A 23,252-nucleotide genomic window follows, 5' to 3' on the forward strand; every position below is an offset into this window, starting at 1 on the left:
CTCCCCCAGGAGGTGGCGGCTTATCACATATAAGTCTGCTGTTTGTAGCTGTCCATTGCATTCGTGTCCTGTCTGTTGCACAGCAGCAAGCTCCTGTTTAGTTTCTCATTGCTCTCCTGGATACCGACTCGGCTTTGGCAAGACTCCTTCCTGGCTTCTGACCCCGGCTCTGGCAACCATCCTTCCTGGCTTCTGACCCCGGCTCTGGTGACCATCCTCCCTGGCTTCTGACCCCGGCTCTGGCGATCATCCTTCCTGGCTTCTGACCCCGGCTCTGGCGACCATCCTTCCTGGCTACTGTTCTACCAAGTCATCCGCTGTTGCTGTTGGACTTGCATAGACTCTGTCTTGTTTTGTATAATAAACCTACCTTTAATTGCACCTCCTTGTGTGTCTGGCTCCTCGCTCCCTGACCACTACAAAATACTCCCACAAATGGGAGCCATTGATTGCAAACAAGCTTTGTTAATTTTCACACATTAAAAAGTATTTTTCCTAACAAATTTAATTCAAGACCATGTTGCAAAAATGAATACACCCAAATGAAAGTCTTAAGAGCAAAGCTAAAATTTAGACAACAAAATCCTAATTAACAAGAATTCAACTACAGGTGAGTCTAATTATTCATTAAACAGGTGTCCAGGAGACATTTGATTATAAAAGGGCTTTACTGAACAAAGAAAACCCCTTTCCATTTCATGCTGTTAGCAATAGCACCACATGGAAGAGAAATGTCAGAAGGCCTGAGAAAGATAATAATTTCTTTACACAAGAAAGGTGAAGGCTACAAGAAGATCAGCAAAGCTTTACTTATCTGTCAGAATACTATAGCAAAAGTGATACAAAAATTTAACAAAAATGGAACTGCAACCATCTCACAGATGTCCAGGCCGTCCATGGAAGTTAACACCTCAACAGTAGCATCTTCTGATGAGAAGATGAGAAGAATATCGCCATGCAAGTTCACTGCAATTAGCTTAAGAAGTAGAAAGCCAAACTGGGGTGATTGTTTCTCATGACACAATACGGTGTACACTGCAGAGGACACGCATTCATGGTGTTGTCCATGAAGGAAGCCTCTCCTAAAACCCATGCTCAAAAAAGCCCACCTAGAATTTTCCAGGGCCCATGCTGAAAAAGAAGACTACTGGGACTCTCTACTCTGAAGTGATGAGGACAAATATTTTGGAAACTGACAGCGTCAAAACTATATGCAAAGGTGAGGAGTACAAAGAAAAATGCATGGTGCCCACAATGAAATATTGTGGTGGCAGTATCCTTTTGTGGGGCTGCATGAGTGCTGCTGGTGTCGATAAGCATCATTTCATTGATGGTATCATTAATTCACAGATGTACTGCTCTTTATTGTTACTGTCACTCCGTGCCTTTGGTCGTTGTGCACTTTTCCAACATGACAATGATCCAAAACACACATCTAAGGCCAGAGTTGCATTTCTGAAGAACAGGGTGAAAGCAATTCCGTGGCCAAGTATGTCTCCTAATCTAAACCCAATCGACCCCAACCTATGGGGAATTTTGAAGACACAAGTTGAGCATCACTCTCCTTCCAGGTTGTTCTTGAAGAATGGAAAAAGATAGATGTTGCAATATGTCGCCAACTTGTTCATTTCATGCCTAGACGACTTGGTGATGTCCTTACAAATCACGGAGGACATACAAAATACTAGATGTAGTAGTTTATGTTGTGGTGTGTATTCATTTTTGCATCAATGAATTTGAGTAAAACTGAAGATTTTGTAATCTAAGTCAGCCCTTGAAATTTCCACTCGCCTGCTCACATTAGGCGAGTGGAAATAAGTTGAGGTCGAGTGTGGAGCAGCATCGGATGAGGGCGCGGGCGCTACCGGCAGGCGGGGTTGAATGGGAGCCGATTCCCCTCACAGTCTCCACCCCCTGTCATTGTCTTAGCAGAGAATGAGTAGTGGGGGGCGGACACGGCCAGCAGGCGGGATTGAATAGAAACTGATTTACCTCCCAGTCTCCGCCCCCTGTCATTCTCTTAGCAGGGTCTGGCATACAGCTGGAGTGGGCGAAGAACTAGATGAGGCAGGGGTGCGCAGGGCGGGGCAGGAGCTACAATGTTTACTTTTCCTATTACTAGCTGGTGATTGGTTGCTCGGACCACCTAGCAATCAATCACCAGCTTATTAATAGAAAAAGTTAACTTTGGCAGCTCCCGCTCCCCTGTCCAGTGCTGTACTTATCCTAAATAAGTGAGTCATTCATTGGTTTTACATTTTTTAATGCTATATTTAATATAGCATTAAAATATTTACTTAAAAAGGCAGTAGTGATTTGTACAGTACCTATAGTAGCCAATCATATTTTATTTATCACTGTCAGATCAATGAACTATAATTGCTGGTACTGATTATTTACATTTTTTTCCTTATTCAGTGTAATGATTACACCGAATAAGGAAAAAAATTTAAATAACCAATACCAGCAATCAGCAATTTGTCAGGGCAGGAGCGATGGAATGGGCAGGCAGGCCTATGGTAAGGACACGCAGCGACCGACGACAGCCCCTACCCACAGACCAGAGTCCCTCAGGGAGTCTAAGCCCCAGGCTGCCCTTCTCCAGGGCCCCTGATGGTGGGGATGGACTTGACGCAGCCTGAGACCAGGTCGCGGCCCCCGAGTAACCCCAGCTGCGGTAACGACTGCCGCCAATGGCGTACAGCTGGTGGGAGCTAGATGGGAAAACGTGTAGCGTGGTCAGACAGGCCGGGTCTATAACAACGGAGCAGACAGTACAAGACGGTAGGCAAAGAATACTCAGGTCATGGGCTGGGTTCAGCAACGGGAGGTCAGGTAAAGGGTTAAAGCAGAGAATAGTCTTGTCCAAGCCGAGTCGGTTACCAGGAGAGCAATGAGAACAGAACAAGAGCTTGCTGCAAGGGAACATACAGGGCACGAATGCAAAGAGCAAGTACAGACAACAGGCTTAAATGTGATCAACCACGCCCCTCTGGGGGATGGACCGCAGAGGCCTGAAAGCATAAAAGGCTCCCACCATGCTTTGCAGAAACCTAAGATGGATGCCAGCACATGGAGCAACATAACCTCTGGGGAAAGGTAGGACCTTTACACAATTATATTTAATTGATCTGACAGTGATAAATAAACTAAGGATAAAATATGATTGGATACTATAGGCACCGTACACATTACTGCCTTATTAAGTAAATATTTTAATGCTATATTAAATAGGGTGTGATGGGTGTAGAGGACATGGCTGATGAGGGGAGGGGGTGTGATGGGGGTGGAAGACATGGCTATGGGGGGGAGAGGGGGAATGTGGCTGTGGGAGGGGGGGCTGTTTAGGGGCGGGCAGGGTAGAGGTTGAATGAGGCAACTGGTGGTGAGTAACTCTTAAGGCCTGGCTAGTAGCCCACTTCTTGTACTCAGCAGCTCACAATTTGGTCTGCCTGCCTCCAGCTTGTGTGCATGCTCAGGGCTGAGCAGGGGCGGGAGAGGTGTACTGTACTGGGCTGGGTGGGGGGATGATCAGAGAGTGTGCCCCTGCAGATATCACACCTTTTTAAAAAAAACACCTTTCTTTTATATGTTATTAAACAGCACCCAGTTACCTCTCTCATGGCCAGGCTGCAGTGATATGAAGGTGCAGGATATTGGAGAAAAGTAACACCCCCCTTCTTGGTACTGACTCATGCCCTTCTGCCTCCTGGTATTGACAGATGACCACTCCTTCAAGAGCCCCCCCCCCCACTTCAGCCAATCATAGTTGAACCACTCCTCCTCTAAAGACAGATGACTTCCCCTCTTGGTAATGACACATGTCCCCCCACCAAGTAATGACAGGCGATGGATACCCCCCACCCACCACCACCACCACTAGGTACTGACGGATGACCCTTCCCTTCCACCAGGTAATGACAAAGGACCTCCTACCCCCCACCAGGTAATGACAGCCCCCCTCCAACACCAGGTATTGACAGATGACCCCCCCCTTTCCCACCAGGTAATGACAGATGACCCCTCCCCTGGGTAATGACAAATGACCCATCCCCTACCGGGTAATGACAAATGACCCCTCCCCCAAGGTAATGACCAATGACCCCCCTCCCCCACCAGGTAATGACAGATGACCCTCCTCCCCCACCAGGTAAGGACAGATGACCCGCCCTTCGCCACCAGGTAATGACAGATGACCCCCCCTCTCCCCCACCAGGTAATGACAGATGACCCCCCTCTCCCCCACCAGGTAATGACAGATGACCCGCCTCCCCCACCAGGTAAAGACAGATGACCCCCCTCGGGTAATGACAAATGACCCCCCCTCTCCCCACCAGATAATGACAGATGAACCCCCCCACCAGGTAATGACAGATTACCCCCTTTTCCCTCACAAGGAAATGACAGATGACCCCCATCTTCAGGTGCCCTCCTCCTGTAATGACACATGGCCCCACCCCCAGGGAATTACTGATCCCCTCCCCCCCACCATCCTGGTAATGTCACATTATTCCCCCCCATGCTGACAATGACAGATTCCCCAATCCAGCTCACCCTCTGCTCATCCTGCTCAAACTGTCACAGCAAAATCTAAAGCCTCTGGAGCCCACAGTCCCTCAGGGGCCCCTCAGGAGGTGTTATGGGATTTTGTGAGAATTTTTGTGTGAGTGTCAGCATGAGTTATGGGGAGGGGTGTCTGTTCTCCGCACGGATCCGACCGGACCGGTATCTTTTTACCTCCCCAATGACAGCAGTACCAGCTCCTGGACGGTGCTCTCCTCTTCCTCCCTCACTCAGCCCAGTGACAGCTCAGTGTCCTTCCCCGCATGGTTCTCATCATTGACACTTTCCCATCCAGCATGGCTGGCCTCACCCCATCCTTCCTCCACTACTCTCTGGCTTAGGACTTGAAAATGGAGCCAAAAGCTCAGAGCTTCTGCTTTGCTCCGGATTCTGCTTTGCCTGTGATAGTGACAGGGAGACAGCATGGACCCCCCTGGAGAATGAGCGGGGTCACAATTGTGACCCCTGAGAGTCCTAATGCTACGCCCAGGGTGCTCATGTGACCACCAGGTGATTCCTTAGATCCTGTATCTCAGCACATGCATGAGCTCTCAACTTCACTGAATCAATATATAATTAATCCTTATGTGAACTCGGCAACCCTTGCTGGCCAAGAGAATATAAAGATTGATTATATATTGATTATTGCAAATAATCCAATATATAGTGGAAGAAATATAGAACAGCACCACATCCTGATTATGTATGTAGCCACTGGTTATGCTGGGTCCTATGTTCTTACCTGGACCTTGGCAAATACTTTAGCACCACTGACACCTTGGGTATACACATTAGTTAAAAAAAAAGTAATAATTTTTGTTAATACCTTAGGGTCACCATGAAATGAGACTCAAGACCTAGCAGCAATAGCAGAGTATATTGTCAAGTACTGTAATTATTAGGTAGACAATGTACAACAGCTATGAATTTAGCAGAATGAACAACATGCTGAGGATTTACTTTAGCACACCACATAAAACCAAAACTATAGATCTCCTCCCTATGTGAGCTGAAAAAAGCAACAGAATAGGTACCAACACAGCTAGGGCATAATGGGCTTTTGGAATGGAATGGAGCTAAGTCTAGACCTTTGTAAAGAGATATGACGATATACTAAGTACTGTGTTCAACAATTTGTGAACTATGCACAGTCCTAAAATTTAAAAATGTTCTTCTGCCCTTATTAGGGCCCTTTGGAGACATTGGTGTAAGTAATGAAAGAAATGTGACATGGGGTATTTCTGCACTCACTTCTTTCACTACACAGTGAAATAGTTTTAGGAAAACAATGGGTTCCTTGGAATACTGAAGTGGGAGGGGCCAGAAAAAGGGGTCATGGTTCTGGGGCATAGACTCTGGCTAGTATTGAAGTAACATCAAAGGTAAAAGATAAGTCTTCCCAAGGGATGTGTACAAAATTAACAAAGAGGTCACTAATGAGTCAATGACCAGCTGATCCAGATCATCTACTTGATACTGCTGTTACACAGCAGTCTTTCGGCATCTTGGGTCTGGACAAAAGACTGCTGTGTGACAGCAGTAGCAAGCAGCTGATGTGGATACTATGCTCCGGGTGTCCATTGACACGAATGACAGATTTCTGTGTGGGATTTGACAACAACAACTAGCTGCACATGCTCTCTGGCTCCAGCAGTCTGCAGCTACTTGAACAGTTCTCTGGAACTTGCAGGCCTCGCCATTGATCCAGCACACAGTCATCAACCCGCCTCCAAAGCTTTTTCTCTAACAGGTCCTTCCCTTTTTCACTCATTGGTGGTGATCTCCAAACTGCCCCCGCTCTTTCAAGGGCTTGTCTATTTAAATCACTCCTCCTGCCTCCTGGTTCCTGGTTCCTGTAGTTTACTTGCCTGCAGTGGTAATAGCACCACTCATAGCTCAAACTACATCTCCCAGCATTCAGTGTTCCATGCTTGATAAAAATCAAGTCCATAGAAGCCCCAACTTATGGCAAAAAAAAAGAAACTGCATTCTGGCAATTTTGCCAGGAATAATATCTTATAAAATCAGCTTAGCCCAGTAACAGCATTTCTAGTTACATACGTATGCATAAAAAAAGGGAGGGACTATAACTGGTACATAAGGACAAACAAACTAAAAAGTAAAAAACTATCTGTGAATCTTCTGTGACTAATGACTGTAAAAGTACTTTTTAGTTTGTTCATCCTTAAAGTCGCCAGTTAAAGTCCACAGTGTCCTTCCCTTCAGGGTTTTTTCTTTTTTTTCTTTAATGATTGTTGCCGTTAATGGCTTTACATTATAGCCTTATAGTCTTATAGCACAACAGTTATTTCCAAACTTTGATCTGTAAACACTTCTTTTGCCTAAGGGTACTTACCTTGACGTGACAAACATATTGTTTTATATTTTATAAACATCACTGTTAACTTTTTTTACCTTTTTTTTCTGTGCCGTTTGCTTTTATTACATCTTCCAATTAGGGCTATGAATGACTATATCATCCAAATAGGCTGCTGCATATTGGCAAGGAGGTCTTAAAGTGGTATTAATCATTCTCTGGATTGAGGCAGGAGCCCTGTGTAAGCCAAAACACAGCCTCCTATATTGAAATTACCCCTCTGGGGTAGGGAACACTGTCTTTTTTTTTTTTTTAGCAATTTCAGCAAAAGGTAATTACCAGTAGCCTTTTGCCAATTCTAAAGTTTATAGATCCCCATCAGTTGATAAGTTCATTCACCCATGGCATCAGGTTAGCATCAAATTTCAACATTCTATTAAATTTTCTAAAGTCATTTCAAAATCTAACGTATCCATCTGGCTTCAAAATGGATACCATTGGACTTGACCAGTCACTGTGGAATTCCTTCATCACTCTGAACTCTAGCCTTTTTTTATTTTATGTGACTACTTCCCACCTAGCTTTAGGTATTTTACACGGCTTTACATTTATATTATTATCAGTAATAATATCATGCTCTACAACTGCAATTAGTCCAGGTACCACAGAGAAAAAAATTGCTATTCTTTATAAGGAACTCTGTCTCATTTTTTGGGGCCCTGATAAGGTTTCTGCTATGTTTGCTTCTGGCATTGAGGAGACTGTACCCTTTAGAGAGGTTACATACTTAGTAAGATTGAATAAAGATACCAGTCCATCCAGTTCAGCATGTGTGTATGGGTGTATGTCATTACCATTTCCCATATTCCTGTACATTGTGTTCTCTAAGATGTTATTGCATTTGCAAAATGTTTTTTTTTAATGACTGACACTCCCCTTTGACACCACCAACTTTGGAAGGGAGTTCTACATACTTACTGCTCTAACAGTAAAGAACCCCTTATGCAGTGTAGGGTTAAACCACTTCTTGTCAAACTTCTTTGAGTCACCATGGCTCGGTGGCTTCCGGGAGCTTTCGGCAAACTTCAGGAGTAGCTAGTAATAATGTCTCTATGTTAGGGTGCGGCTTACCATGACACAAACTGACAGCTTCGAATTGTGCACCAGCTCCCAGCTAAAGACTTTCCCAGCTGAGTGGTGCGTGGAGGAGCACTCCCATAGCAATTCCACTGTTATCAGATTGGGTTACAGACTTTCCCAGCTAGGCGGTGGGCGAAGGAGGAGCCGCTGGGTGTCACCAGGGTGCCGTTTGCACCCCCATAGCAAAACCACTGGTATCAGTTTGGGTTAAAGACTTTCCCAGCTGGTCGGTGGGTGGAGGAGGAGCCACTGTGTGTCACCCAGGTGCTGCCGGCACCCCCATAGGAATGCCACTGTTATCAGATTGGGTTATTGGTCAATTGAGGGTTTGTACTGTATTATTTGAGTTCTGAAACAATTAATCTTGAGCTTTCACTGAGGGAGAGAGAAAAATCTGATTGTAGTGTTATTGAGAGAACCTTATCCACTCCGGTTGAGGTGTGTTATTAGCAGCCCTCTTACTTAAGGAAGCGCAGTAGTAAGGCAATTTTTTATCTTAGAACATTATTTCTAAATGGTGCATCCACCAACTGACACATGAAATTGCCCTGTAAGACATTCAATAATTGACGAGAATTAGATGAGCTGGGCCGGATTTCCCAATAGACACTGTATGCATGTGCCTACAGGCACCCTTCCGAAAGGGGTGCCTGTCTGCATGAGTTTTGGTTTTTTTTTTTAGATGCTTGTGAACTTAGCGCAGATGGGGCCAAAACAGATGTTGCCAGGTGGGTCAGGTAACAGACATGTGCAGCACACAGATCCCTCCCCCTATCTCCTCCAGCTCCTGGTCTCCAGCAGCTGATCAAATAGCTCTATTGGTGAATCGAGGCTTGCAGTGATTGGGCGGGACTCTGATGCCCCACTGCTGGGTTGTCGGGGGGGGGGGGGCTTTGGTGACCAGAGACCACTTTACATTAGAGCTCGCCTTTACATCATGGTCTGAAATGTCTCCCTTACATCAGAGTTCCCCTTTACATCGGGTCCGCAGAGGTCCCCCTTGCGCTGATGTAAAGGAGGACTCTGCGGTAAGGGGAACTCTGGGAACTCTTGTGCAAGAGGGGGCTCTGGTGACCAGAGACCCCCTTACATCAGAGTTCCCCTTTACATCACAGTTCCCAGTGTTCTCCTTTACATCACAGACTTCAGTGTTCCCATTTACATCACAATCCGCAGCATTCCTCCTTACACATATAAAAATATTTATATAAATATATTTGATCAAGAAAAAAAAAGATGGATTCTTCATTCTTTGGGTTAGAAGGCTTGCAGTATACAGCCACCATGTGTTCTTCCCTTTTAAGCTCCAGCCACAAGGATTCCACCTTCTCCCCTGCTCTCTCATCAGTCATTTCTAGTCATCCCTGATATTCACTAGAAAATCACTCCTGACATTCAAACACACCCCTCTCCTTCTACCTACCCATCCTTGTGATACAGCGAAGATGAACCCCTGAAGATAGGGGTTGGGTAAGCAAACCCTGAACAGTCTTGATCTAACAGTCCCGATTCAGGAGCACAGCAGTGGCAGGATGGAATAGCTGTAGGAGTGAGAGAGCACAGCCCGAACCTACTCCCACCTCTCTTCCCCTTTCCAAATTTTGCTTGTTTGTCCAGTGCTAAGCTGATAGAAGTAGTGATGTTACTGTCACTACTCCTGTCAGCTTGTGGCAGCAGAAACTCTCAGTGTGGCTCCCCCACCTCACATTATACCACGGTGCCCAGGGCAGCTGCCCTCCTGACCCCCCCCCCCCCCCCATCCTGTCCTGGCAACTACCATTCTCTGGTGTCTGCACCTCCATATAACTCACTGATCACATATCCCCAAGTGTCCTCTCCTGCTCACTGATTACATGGCCTCTGGTGTCTGCTCCTCTTCCTCCCACTCACTGATCACATGAGCCTCATCATCCTCTCCTCCTACTCCCGTTCACTGATAACATGGCCCCCAAGATCCTCTCCTGCTTCTACTAACTGATCACATGACCCCCAGCATCTTCTCCTTCTGCTTCCACTCACTGATCATACAGCCCCTGGCTTTCTCCTGCTCCCGCTCACTGATTACACAGCCCCTGGCTTCCTCTCTTTTTGCTCGCTGATCACATGGCACCCAATTCCTCTCTTCATGCTCACTGATCACATAACTTCTGGCATCCACTCCTCCTGTTCGCATTTACTTTTCACACAGGACCCCATATCCTCTCCTACTTCCGCTCACTGATTACATGGTCCATAGCGTTTCCTCCTCCTACTCCCACTCACTGATCACACGGACCCCCGGCGTCCTCTCCCTGCTCATTGATCACATAGCCCCCGGCTTCCTCTCTTCCTGCTCACAACCCTCGGCGTCTGCTCCTTTTGCTCCCGCTCACTGATCACACGGACTCCAGCATCCTCTTCTCTTGCTCCCACTCTCTAATCACATGGCCCCCAGCTGTCCCCTCCTCCTGCTCTTGCTCACTGATCACATGGCCCCCAGCGTCTTCCCCTTCTACTCCCACTCACTAATTATACAGATCCTGACATTCTCTTCTACTCCTGCTCACTGAATCACACAGTCTCTGGCATTAGCTCCTCCAGCTGCCACTCACCAATCACACAACCCTAGAATCCTCCTCCTGATTCCTAGCCTTACTGAAATAAGGACGGGTCTAACTCCTTTATCAGATACACTAAAAGTTTCCCCTTCGATGTTATTCATCAAAATGGTTAAAGCAGTTTTTTTTTAAGGGAACATTACACTGCTTACATAGTTACATGGTTAGTCAGGTTGAAAAAGAGACACAAGTCCTTCTAGTTCAACCAACTGAGACATACACAATAGAAAATGTGCATATACACATATAACATCCACAGTTGACTCAGAGGAAGGCAAAACCCCAATAAAGCATGATCCAATTTGTTCCACTGGGGGAAAAATTACTTCCTGATCCCCCCCCCCCCAGTGGAAGTCAGATATTTCCTGGATCTTTTTGCAGATTTAGAAGTGCACTTTTGTATCCTCTTATTTTCCTACATTTTATGAAAGTGCGGAAAATCCCTTATGATAGCTTTATGAAGTATTGAGGGGATTATACCAATGGAATGTGTAGCGAAGATGCACAGGGTATCAGTTTTAACCATAGAACTCTGGTAGTCATGGGTGTAGGCAATTGACCTCAGTAGTGCTAGTCTGGTACTTACAAGGACTGATGAAATTCGCTTTGATGAAGGTTACAACACTAGCATGGATTAAAAAAAGAAATTGTGCTTCAAGGTGTGTAAATAACGCATCAACCAATATAAGTTAAAAAATCTCCTTGTAAGCAGTCAGGTGACCTCCTGATTTAGAAGGCCACGGTCTGTGCTGGAAAGTGTGATAGAGCAGAGAGACGGAGTTATGATTAACAGAGACCCATACAAGAAGATCATACCGTTCAAAGCAGGATCCCTTACACACAAGTGCATTTTGATTTCTCTAAGCAAGAGAGTAAATATTCTGGTAAGCGTGTTTTATTGAATATAAGATGGCACACAGAGATGTAGTCACTACAGGGTGCAAAGTTTCAAGTCCTGAGCTACTAGCCAGGACTTAAGAGTTAATCGCCCCACCCAACCCCTACCCTGCTCCGCCCTTAATTCCACCCCTAAACACGCAGGGAAGGGAGGGTGGGAGGGGTGGAAAGAAGAGGGAGGAAGGGTGGGAGGGGTGGAAGGAAGGAAGGCAGGAAAGGAGGGAGGGGTGGAAGGAAGGAAGGAAGGCAGGAAAGGAGGGAGGGGTGGAAAGAAAGAAGGGAGAGGTGGGTGGATGGAAGGGAAGGGTGGGTGTAAGAAAGGAAGGGAGGGTGGGTGGAAGGAACAAAAGAAGGGAGGGGTGGAAGAAAGGAAAGAAGGGAGGGGTGGAGGGAAGGAAGGAAGGGAGGGGTAAAAAGAAGGAAGGGGTGGACGGAAGAAAGGAAGGGAGGGGTGGGTGGAAGAAAGGAAGGAAGGGGTGGAAGGAAGGAAAGGAGGGTGGAAGGAAGGATCGGAGGGAAGGAAGGGGTGGAAGGAAGGAAAGGAGGGTGGAAGGAAGGATCGGAGGGAAGGGAGGAGTTGGTGGAAGGAAGGAAGTGAGGTCTGGGTGGAAGGAAGAGAGGAAGGGAGGGGTGGAAGGAAGGAAGGAAAAGGTGGAAGGAAGGAATGGAGGGGTGGGAGGGTGGAAGGAAGAAAAGGGTAGGTGGGAGGAAAGAAGGGAGAGGTGGGTGGAAGGAAGAGGTGGGTGGAAGGAAGGGAGGGGTGGTTCGAAAGAAGGGAGGGGTGGGTGGAAGGAAGGAAGGGAGAGATGGGTGGAAGGAAGGAAGGGAGGGGTGAGTGGAAAGAAGGGAGGGAGGGTGGGTGGAAGGAAGGAAGGTAGTGAGGGGTTGGTGGAAGTAAGGGAGATTGGACTTACATGCTCCGTCAAAAGCATCAGAACTACTGGCTGGTCTGTGTAAAATTTCCCTCCCACACATCCTCTGAAGCTGCACGGACTGGAGTGTGGACTAGCACAGGGAGAGGCAGAGCAGATCCAGCCTCTCTCCCTTCTTATCCTATTGGTGCGGAGGATGGGGGGTAGGGGCTGGGCACTGAAGAGCACACAGCTGGGGGACCCAGAAAGAAATGGAACATTCAAGGATGATCAGTGCAGCTGTGCAGACGGTAACAAGTAGCGATCTCCTGTATGTCTTTCAGTGAAGCAGCTGGACGCTTCTCCTCCTCTCCCTCCTGTGGCTTTCAACTGCTTAATTGAAAGACATACAGAAGATCACTGCTTCTCACCACCCCCCCACCGCCGCCCCTCCCACACACCCCTAGTCCCAGCGCTGCTTGCTTCCACCTTATTTCTACATGCCCAATGTGAGCAGGCGAGTGGAAATTTCGAGGGCTGAGTAGACTTTATGCAGTGAAATATTTGCACTTCATTATGAAGAAAACATTTTCTAAGTCACTTATTACATTTGGGACTGTGGACTTTTATATTTATTCTTGCATATTATTTTATTGGATTTTTTATTCACATATGGTGACTAATGTTTATGTTGAGTATTAAGCACTGTGTTGCCTTTTTGTTACAAGGTTACAACACTACCTAATTCGAGTAAAGTTTTAGCTGTCTTTTCATCAACTGAGTAAAACATATTTTTCGCCTAAGACTCTCCTGTCATGCATCAGTACGTACCACCTGAGCAAAGGATGCATTTTTTTAAGAAAAGTAGCATCACACTGCAGTGGTTCAACATGGAACTTGTAGCAGCAACATGTTATCACCCATAGCAATAAAAGCATTTTATGCCCCAGTGCTCAGTACTCTGTAAGGCATCATGAACCTTTCTGACCCATTCAGCCAGTCTTCAGGTCTGAGGCCTGCAGTCACTTAACTCTTTTTTTACTGGGAACTCCAGGATCTATTTCTGCAAAACAGAACATTTAGGGTGCGGTGAAGTCAGCAGGTCCTCGGACGCAGTATATATCTCAGCCATGTCAACCTGCAGGTCTGCTATTTTTGGGGTCTCCCTGGCTTACCCTCTTTCTCAGAGTGGCAGGTAGTGCTTGCAGAGAGCAGTTCATAACAACCTGCTTTTCTACCTCAGGAGCAGACAAGACCCTGGGTTGGAACCACGTTTTGGTGATCATACATCTGGTACCTCAAGGGTCTTTCAGCCTTATATACCCATCAATGCATTCATTAAGCCGAGACTGCAAGGGTGACCCAAACATTCAGGGATCTCTGCCTAAAGCTTCTTTTAGTCCATTGTAACACTGAGTTCCTGTTAAAATTAGGCCTTTTTGAGTTTCATTGCTTCCCAAGAAGAATGATAGAAAGTGCAGTGGGCAGAGCTTTTATAAGGTGCAATAATCCCTGCTCGCTGCACTTTCTACCATCCTACTTGAGCAGCAATTCTTGAAAATGGGGCTTCCACATCAAATGCTGTTGTCATTTATTGCAGGAAATGACTTTCACATACTACCTTGCGTACCACAGGTACTGGAGCCACATCCTATTCTATCTTTGCCATGGCACTGGGCCTCTGTAACTGCACCAACCCGGTCATACAACACCATCATTATTTCCACTTGTTGATCTTGCTGCACTGATGTAGCTTGAATCAACGCCTGCATTACACACTCTCATTTACAGACTGACTAGAATTTTAGGTTCTTCTGAGAACATGTGTGATAATTTCACACTTTGAGATCACCTTTCCTGGGGTAATGGGACCCTCACACTTCAGAAGGATGCACAGACAGGTTTTAGATAGAAGGATCCTTTACTAGTACCCACATTTTCACAGCAAATGCATTAAACTCATATGCTTTGTATATTTATCCTGCAGGTGAACTTGATTTGGTTCACAAGGAATTTGCCTTGTGTCTTATCTCTATATCACATCAATTTTGCTTTGGAATGGCATAAATAGTATTTTTCTTGTTTTCTGCTCAAAAACTGTTATTTACTAATGTACTTTATAACGTGCCTACATCAATTTTACATTTAAAGTTTGAAATTGTCTAATTTTAATTCAGGGAAACCCATTCTCTGAACTGAACTTAACACCTTTGTGACATAATTTTGTTTATCACTAGTATGTTTTAAAATGTAATTTTCTACATATATTTGTCGTTGTGCTTGCTGCTACTGGTGAAAGCTTGACTGAGTGGTATAATTGTATAAACGTAATTATTAATTACTGAAATTGCTGTCAAATATTTGTTTTTCTAAAACCCTTCAGACAAATCTGGTCTGTCAGGCATGGAGTGGACATTTCAGAGTAATAAAGTCCAGACCCACTGTACTCTTTATATACAAGCATACATAGATAAATAAAAATTCATATTCAACTGATTTACTTACCATTTCTCATAACTAGTATATGAATAACCATTATAAGCATACTCTCAAAGGATATGCTGATGGAAATAGGGCTGCTTTGGCTGGGCTCCTTTTGAATCATAATATTGTACAGACTTTACTTTGTTGGTCACTTATCTGTAACAAGTATGCAGCCAGTGAAAACTGGTTGCACACTTGTTGCAGACCAGGGATCTGGAAAGTGCTGAAACCACTGTAGAGTTAAAAGAAGAATATGAATCAAACCAAGCTTTTTTGAAACTGGCTACTCTTACCTCTCTCTCCCTTTTTTTCTAGTATTTGCTTTTGTAGCCCAGGGCTACAGGGCAAGCAAGCCCTTTACATAGATGTATTTGTAGAGGGCTATGATGGCCACTATGTGTTATCAGACTTGTTGGCTTGTTTGTTTTCTGCAGTGTTTAATTTGAAAAGGATCTGTTAGCAATAGGGGCCACTGGTTTTCTCCAAGCAGAGGTTTCTTTTAAGTTATGATTAGTAAGAGAGGGGCTAGATAATGTATTATATTAATCTTAATTATATAATATAACTCTTTGTCAACCAGGATGCCTTCTGCGTTCTTCAGGGGCGTCTTGGCAAAATGCCTAAAATTTGCCACAAAATTGACCATGTGGCTGTAAAAATTGTATGCATGCCAATGAGTAGATCAAGCCTGCTTTTTTGTTACACAAAGCCACAGGTTTCATTGTGCAACCATTACAACCTTAAGCACTGTGCAAAACAGCTGTCAGCTTCCTAACAACCACTGACATCATTAATTGATAAGGAAGACATTGGGCACCCCTCCACCCTTCTCTATCAGCACTGGGGCATGTTAATATTTTACATTTTAAAAGGGGGTGCCTCAAAATGATTAAATTAATTTTAAAGGGTGCCTTGACGAAAAAAAAGGTTAGGTAACACTGATATAACTAACTTGTCCTTTTTCAGCAGACAAGTGATGCAAGAAATTGTGTGCAAAACGCTAAACACTGGCTGCAAAACAAAGTGTTACGTGGTGTTATACTTTTGTTTGAATAACATTTTTAATATTGTACAATACTTCAAGTGGAAAGATTAGTAAATGGTTAGTATATTATATACAGTATGTTATATGTAAAATAGAAGTGTAAGCGCCTTGATATAAATAAAAGCTGCTATGCACAAAAAGGTAACCAATATCACCCTAAAACATCAATATATACAAAAAGAGTGCAGCGCTAAAAATAACCAAAGACAAATATATATTATGAATTGGTATGGATGAATATCCCTTCTCCGGTCAAAATGCATATGTACATATATATATATATATATATATATATAAAAAGTGCAAATGATAATGTGATCCAGATAAAGTGACTCTTGTGCTCTGGTGACTCTAGGGTCCGGTATCCGTGCAATAATGGTGAAAGTAATGCGCACTCATATATATATATATATATATATATATATATATATATATATATATATATATATATATATATATATATATATATACACACACACAGTGGGGATCGAAAGTTTGGGCACCCCAGCTAAAAATTTGTATTAATGTGCATAAAGAAGCCAAGGAAAGATGGAAAAACTCCAAAAGGCATCAAATTACAGATTAGACATTCTTATAATATGTCAACAAAAGTTAGATTTTATTTCCATCATTTACACTTTCAAAATAACAGAAAACAAAAAAATGGCGTCTGCAAAAGTTTGGGCACCCTGCAGAGTTAATATCTTGTACTGCCCCCTTTGGCAAGTATTAAAGCTTGTAAATGCTTTTTGTAGCCAGCCAAGAGTCTTTCAATTCTTGTTTGAGGTATCTTTGCCCATTCTTCCTTACAAAAGTCTTCCAGTTCTTTGAGATTTCTGGGCTGTCTGTCACGCACTGCTCTTTTAAGGTCTATCCATAGATTTTCAATTATGTTGAGGTCAGGAGATTGTGAAGGCCATGGCAAAACCTTCAGTTTACGCCTCTTGATGTAATCCCCCGTGGATTTCGAGGTGTGTTTAGGATCATTATCCATTTGTAGAAGCCATCCTCTCTTTAACTTCAGCTTTTTCACAGATGGCATCAAGTTGCCATCCAAAATTTGCTGAAATTTTATTGAATCCATTTTTCCTTCTACTCGTGAGATGTTCCCTGTGCCACTGGCTGCAACACAACCCCAAAGCATGATTGATCCAACCCCATGCTTAACTGTTGGACAGAGGTTCTTTTCATTAAATTCTGTGCCCCTTCTTCTCCAAACGTACCTTTGCTCATTCCGGCCAAAAAGTTCAATTTTAACCTCATCGGTCCACAGAACTTGTTTCCAAAATGCATCAGGCTTGTCTATATGTTCATTTGCAAAGTTCAAACGATGATTTTTGTGGTGAGGACGTAGAAGAGGTTTTCTTCTGATGACTCTTCCATGAAGACCATATTTGTACAAGTATCTCTTTATAGTGGAATAGTGTACCACAACTCCAGTGTCTGCCAGATCTTTCTGGAGGGATCGTGCAGTTAAACGTGGGTCTTGAATTGTTTTTCTCACAATCCTGCGAGCTGTTCTGTCTGATATTTTTCTTGGTCTTCCAGATGTTGCTTTAACTTCCACTGTTCCTGATGACTGCAATTTCTTAATTACATTCCGAACAGAGGATATTGACATCTGAAAACGCTTTGCTATCTTCTTATAGCCTTCTCCAGCTTTGTGAGCGTCCACTATTTTCAGTTTCAGTTTTCTAGACAACTGCTTAGAAGAACCCATGGTGCTGATTGTTGGGGCAAGGTCAGATGAGTCTGGGCATTTAAAACCTTTGAGATTGACATCACCTGGTCTTCCCAGACGATGATTGAGAACAATCCATGACACTGGCAGGTCTCAGCTTTGCAAAGGGGGCAGTGCATGCTATAAATTCTGCAGGGTGCCCAAACTTTTGCAGACGCCATTTTTTTGTTTTCTGTTATTTTGAAAGTGTAAATGATGGAAATAAAATCTAACTTTTGTTGACATATTATAAGAATGTCTAATCTGTAATTTGATGCCTTTTGGAGATTTTTCCATCTTTCCTTGGCTTCTTTATGCACATTAATACAAATTTCTAGCATATGCATATGCATTTGGACCAGAGAAAGGATATTCATCCATACCAATTCATAATATATATTTATTTGTCTTTGGCTATTTTTAACGCTGCACTCTTTTTGTATATACAGTATGTTATATGTTTATATCATATAACAAAAAATCTGTCACCTTCATAGTTAATAAGTCAGGGTGCTAATCATTTACATATTTTGTTTGCTTCTCTATTAACACAAATGTATCTAAAAGTTTTTCAGCGGGAAGAGAAAGTGCAAGGCTAAACATTTTGGCTCACATAGATGAAAGACTCAAACTATTTTTACACTAGTTATGTTTTGTTGCATCATGAACATGTTGCACTTGTTTTGATAACCTTGCATTAGCATTACAGACATGCTTTAACCATCATGTTATAAAAATCAGGATGTTTCTTTAAGGGTTTTTAATATAGCACAGATTATGTGAAGAACTGACAAATCTTTGTTTCATCTTCATTATATAAGGCAATATTTGTCGTTTCATACTATTCCTTCTTCTATAAGAAAGAGTGTGAGATCTGGTCTGCCTCTGTTTTGTCCACATCCCCTTTTCCGTAGCGGTTGACGACATGTGGTGACAACAGCTATCAGCCCAAGAGCAACCCATGTTACTCCTATGAGTAGGAGGACAGGGATGTATCTGAAGAACATAGAAGTGGTATATATGGTTCCCCTCTAGGCTTTGTGGTTGATTTGTACATAACAGGAACAGCACATGGCACAACCTAACCTATCAACCAATGCAATAAGCTTAGAGGACTAAACATTGGGACCACTCACTTTCTTGTCTGGCTGTATGGCTGTAGTTTGCAAGGTGGCCATTTCATTACAGTGTATAAACTAAATCTTGGCATTCATTAATTATTACAAATATTCATGATATGAAAACCATAAAAAAGCAATGACTAAATAAATAATTGATCATAGTGTTTGCGTATAAACTATCAGTAAATTTTAAACTTAAATACCAATTTATTGTACTTAATGTACCTAAGGTGCTTATTTTTAACAATTTGTTAGTTGACAGACTGGTACATAATCAGTATGTGCTAGACTAGAATATGAAATGGCTCCTGAGACACATGTGCGTCCCTGGAACATGTGGGTGCTGAATTGTTCAGTCTGCAGAAGCATCTGAAGGATAATCCAAGCTGTCTTTTTCTCTCCCCTCAGACTGTATTCGGATAGTGTGCGGGCCCAGTAAGTCTCAAGCTGTATCTTTGCTCTTACTTGCGCTTTCTACTGAACCTGTTTTCCTATTTACTTGTCAACTTTATTTGCTATCTTTCTCTCAATTCTATCTATTGTTTTGTAAATTGAATTCTCTCTGTCCCCTTCTTGATTCTCTCCTTATACTCCTCAACTCTTACATTTTGTTTGTTTTAACTGTGTCATTTCGATGACATTGTGCTATTAATTTTGTTTTAGCCTTAACACACAGATACAAATCATTTGTGTTTAAGCAAAGTTCGTAAAAATAACAGTTAACAATATTTTTGTCGTTTTCTGGCATTCTTCTTTCTCTGTCTCTCTCAAATGGCTGGCAACTGTTGAGCAGATTTACTAAAGTGTCAGTTTGCAATATATGCACTTTTCCTGTACTGAGACTATTACAGAATGCAGATATGTATGAACTGTAATAGTCCACTACAAATCCATAAATCTAGTTGTAAATCAGGACCAAGACAACTCATGGCAATGAGAAGATTACTTAAAAGGTGTGAGGAAATTTGTTTAAAGGACTTAACAAAAAATTATTAAATAGGATTTTTGTGCTTATTGTAAAATCCTTTCCTTGGAGCCTGTTGAGGGACACAGGAAGTCTTTCAGCTTCAGGGTTATATTGAAAATTACAGGCCTACTACCATAGTGCCTCAGTTTTGTAGCAAATTCATACTGAAAGAATTATCATAAACACAGAGGTGTAAGACCTGTGACCCTCAATTTCTCCCCAGAAAATAATTTTATGGTTTGTTTATTGAGCGACATTTGCAGTCTTTCCCCTTGAGTGTCCAAAAGCAGTCCAACTGAGTGGCGGGCAGCACAGAAAAGAAATGCTAACAGGCCCAAGAAAACTACAGAAAACTGGGGACTGCTTGCAGCTCAAAAGTGCCACCTGAAGAAACCTTAAAACCGTCCTTGAGACAGAAGATCTGGACAATCTGGTAGAGCCCACCAAGCATCCGCCAGGAGTTTTTCTAGGTCTGAGTGTCAAATTTACTTAGGCCAATCCAAAGCAATGGCAATAACTGGAATGTCCTCCATCTCAATCCTGTAAGCAGACAAAGGAAAAGTTTCAGGAAAGGAAATGCATAGATCAGGATATACTGACCTCACAGTGTCAACAGAGCTTCCACTGCTTGCTTTATAGGATCCCTGTACCTGGAGACAAGCTCCTTTAGCTTGTTGAACCTGGACACCAGAAGTTCCATATCTGCATTTCCCCACCTGTGACACAGGTCCTGGAATACCTCTGGGAGTAGAGTCCACTCCCTGGGTCTAGATGTTGCTGGCTGAGGATTGCTGCTTGCCAGTTGTCCGCACATTTGATGCACACTGTAGACAAGGCTGGAACATGAAGGTCTGCCCAGGACAGGATACGCGTTACCTCTTTTGTTTCTCCTTTATGGTCCATGTTAACACCATTGTGGCATCATTCAAAAACAGCCAAATCACCTAAAAATCCTATATGATGTATGGGAAACATGGCCGCTCTGACAACAACCAATTCCTCTGCACCAGCAGAGTGTCCAGGACTCCTCCTCAGTTGGCATTCATCATGAAGCTCTTCCAAAAGATGGGAAGGAAGGACCTTTTCCAATTCCACTGTTGAATTCCTGAGGCACTAAACTAGGTACAGCCTGGTCCCCCATGCCAAACAAATTAGTCTGTCCAAGACCAGGTCTAGCTTGTCCCATGATGACAGAATGTTGCATTACATAGGTCTGGAGAGAATCTGGGCAAATGGGACTGCCTTTAAGGAGGCCACCATCAGAACCAAAACTTTTAAAAGCAGAGCTTGTCAGCTGGATCCCTAAACCAGCTGCATCCATCCACAGTGGGAACAGACAACTTTTTACAAAGTCCTCTTTAACCAGGTACAAGGCTAATAAGTGCTTGGGGGGGGGGGGGAATCAAATATCTTGTCAGGGTGCTCACAATGCCTCTAGATAAAGTCTTGGATCAGCAGGTGCACTGGGAACATTTAGATCAGATAGAGATTCTGCAGGGGAAGGCACTGGAGCATGCTTGTGTGGTCAGAGTTCACAAGTAACTGGGTGATTTGGGCCATAATTTCTTGAATGACTGCTGTAAAAACCACAGCTGAATGTGCAGACCTCACCTTAAGGACCTAAGGAAGACTCCAAAGATGAAAAACATGATTCCAGGCTGCAATTGGTGGCCTGCATGAGTGAGCTGGGGACACCCAGTACAGCAGGGACTGCCCCTTCTGTCTGGAATCACACATGTTATGACCATGTGGCTGTAAGTAAGGCTCAGAGTACAAGACAAGTCCTCAGGTATGCACAAAACTCAGACAGCTGTAGTAGTTGAGTCAGATGGCAAGAGGTCACCAAAGTCACTGTAGGCAGAAAACAGGACTGGATTGAAGATTGAAGTTCCTCATGTCTCTCTGCAAAGCAGGAGCAGCAGGGAGATGCAATCTTCAATGTTGTATAGTCGGAAAGAGAGTACAGAGTGTAATGCCCCACCCAGTGAATTAAATCAGCGCTGAGTCCCACAGCAATAATTCCACTCTGTGGTGGAATCAGTGGGAAATAGGGAATTTTAAAGGCCTGACTGGCCAACTCACAATGTAGTTCTTAAGAAAAAGGGCAAGCACTGAGGTAATGCCAGAAGCTCTGGAAGTGGAAAGTGTTGCACAGATAATTTTTGAAGCAGAATAGTCTGGAAAGCAAACTACATGGAACCCAGCTCCCAAAGATCACTTCAAGGCTGTACCCAGACCTCCTGTGCAGCAGGATGTGCCAGATATCTGCAATCAGAGAGATCATCTCTAGTAGCAGTGTAGAGAAGAGGTTAATTACTAAATCTAAAATCTTGCATGTGTCAGCAGAAGCAGGAAATCATCCAACTGATTTTGATAAAATCAAAGGCTGTTGTAAAGTTTAATATCTTATAGTTGAGGAAGCCCCCCGTCTCCCAACCAGCAGCCTAATATAGAACTCACTAGTTATGCATGTATCCCTCTATGTTAACGGGCTAACACTGATGCATTTCACAAGTACTGTGGTCAACTTTATCAGGAGTGTTAGAGGGCAACACTCTACAAATACAGAAGTGACAGTTATAGTTATGTTATCTTACAGTACATTCTCATAGCAAAAAATCATATTTAGGTTAAATGATCTTACTTTAGTAGTAACCATGTAAAAAAAAAACATCCACTACACTTCTGTGCATGTGAAGACCTAGCCAAGCAGGACCAAGGGCAAGTATTACAAGGACCACAATGATGCTATCACTCCCCAGATTATATGTATTAAAGTCAGTATTATATTCATAGCATGCTCTACTTGCAAACAGCAGTACTTAGCCTTCCCCAATAGGGTAATAAGAGGCCATCCCCATCACCAGATGACACCAAGGAATCTGGATACGTGTATAAAATAATGTGTTGTACCTTAGACTGCTGATGGGGTTACAGGATTATGCCTTAAGTATGTCATATTAAACAATACACCAGCATTTGAATTTATGGATGAAGTATAGCTATAAAATATTTTACTATTTGTTTAGATACCATTTGTAGTACTTGGAAAATTCTACAATTATTGTTAACACTGGTTTAATTTGGTTACAACTGATCCCAGTCATTGAGTTACCACAAGGGAACTGCAGTCCCCGCTCACTGTGGAGATACCTAAAGGGTTAAAAGAACAAATCCCTGCAAAATGTTGCCAGCCTGTTCTGCTTTTTACCTCTCACTCTCTCTCTGTTACTGTTCAATTCTGTGTGGAATTCCTCTGTTAAAACCAAAATTATATCTTAAATCTTATCATTATCATTAAAGTCAAATTTTGAATCTCTAATGTTATCAAAGCCAGGTTATATTAAATTTTTTTAAAAAAGCGAACTAGTATGATGATTATCAAAGCTGAATAGTTACCAAAATACAGTCTGCAGATCATGAAATTATATGCTGAGAATATATGTAACTCAAATTTCAATAAAAAATGTAATGCATATTAAATTAATTAAATGTCCATTACAACATTCTAATTACAAAGTGATTGCAGATCAAAATTAGAAATATTAGT

General features: G+C 43.1%; 1 protein-coding gene across 18 annotated transcripts in view; it reads left to right on the forward strand.

Annotated features, from left to right (window-relative positions):
- Positions 1-23,252, forward strand: part of LOC149443234 (neurexin-2-like) — a 2,355,461-nt gene that overhangs the window by 1,298,381 nt on the left and 1,033,828 nt on the right. For 13 of the 18 annotated variants that reach the window (XM_089655720.1, XM_089655731.1, XM_089655727.1 and 10 more), the window contains one exon: positions 19,144-19,170. The exons of the other annotated variants lie outside the window; for them this stretch is intronic. In XM_089655720.1, the coding sequence (XP_089511846.1) occupies positions 19,144-19,170 (27 nt within the window). The remainder of the gene's footprint in view (positions 1-19,143; positions 19,171-23,252) is intronic. 18 annotated transcript variants of the gene reach the window in all.

The sequence above is a fragment of the Staurois parvus genome, unplaced genomic scaffold (genome assembly GCF_062004578.1).
Source record: "Staurois parvus isolate SC_StPar_1 unplaced genomic scaffold, SC_StPar_1.0 ptg000866l, whole genome shotgun sequence".
Classification (NCBI taxonomy): domain Eukaryota; kingdom Metazoa; phylum Chordata; class Amphibia; order Anura; family Ranidae; genus Staurois; species Staurois parvus.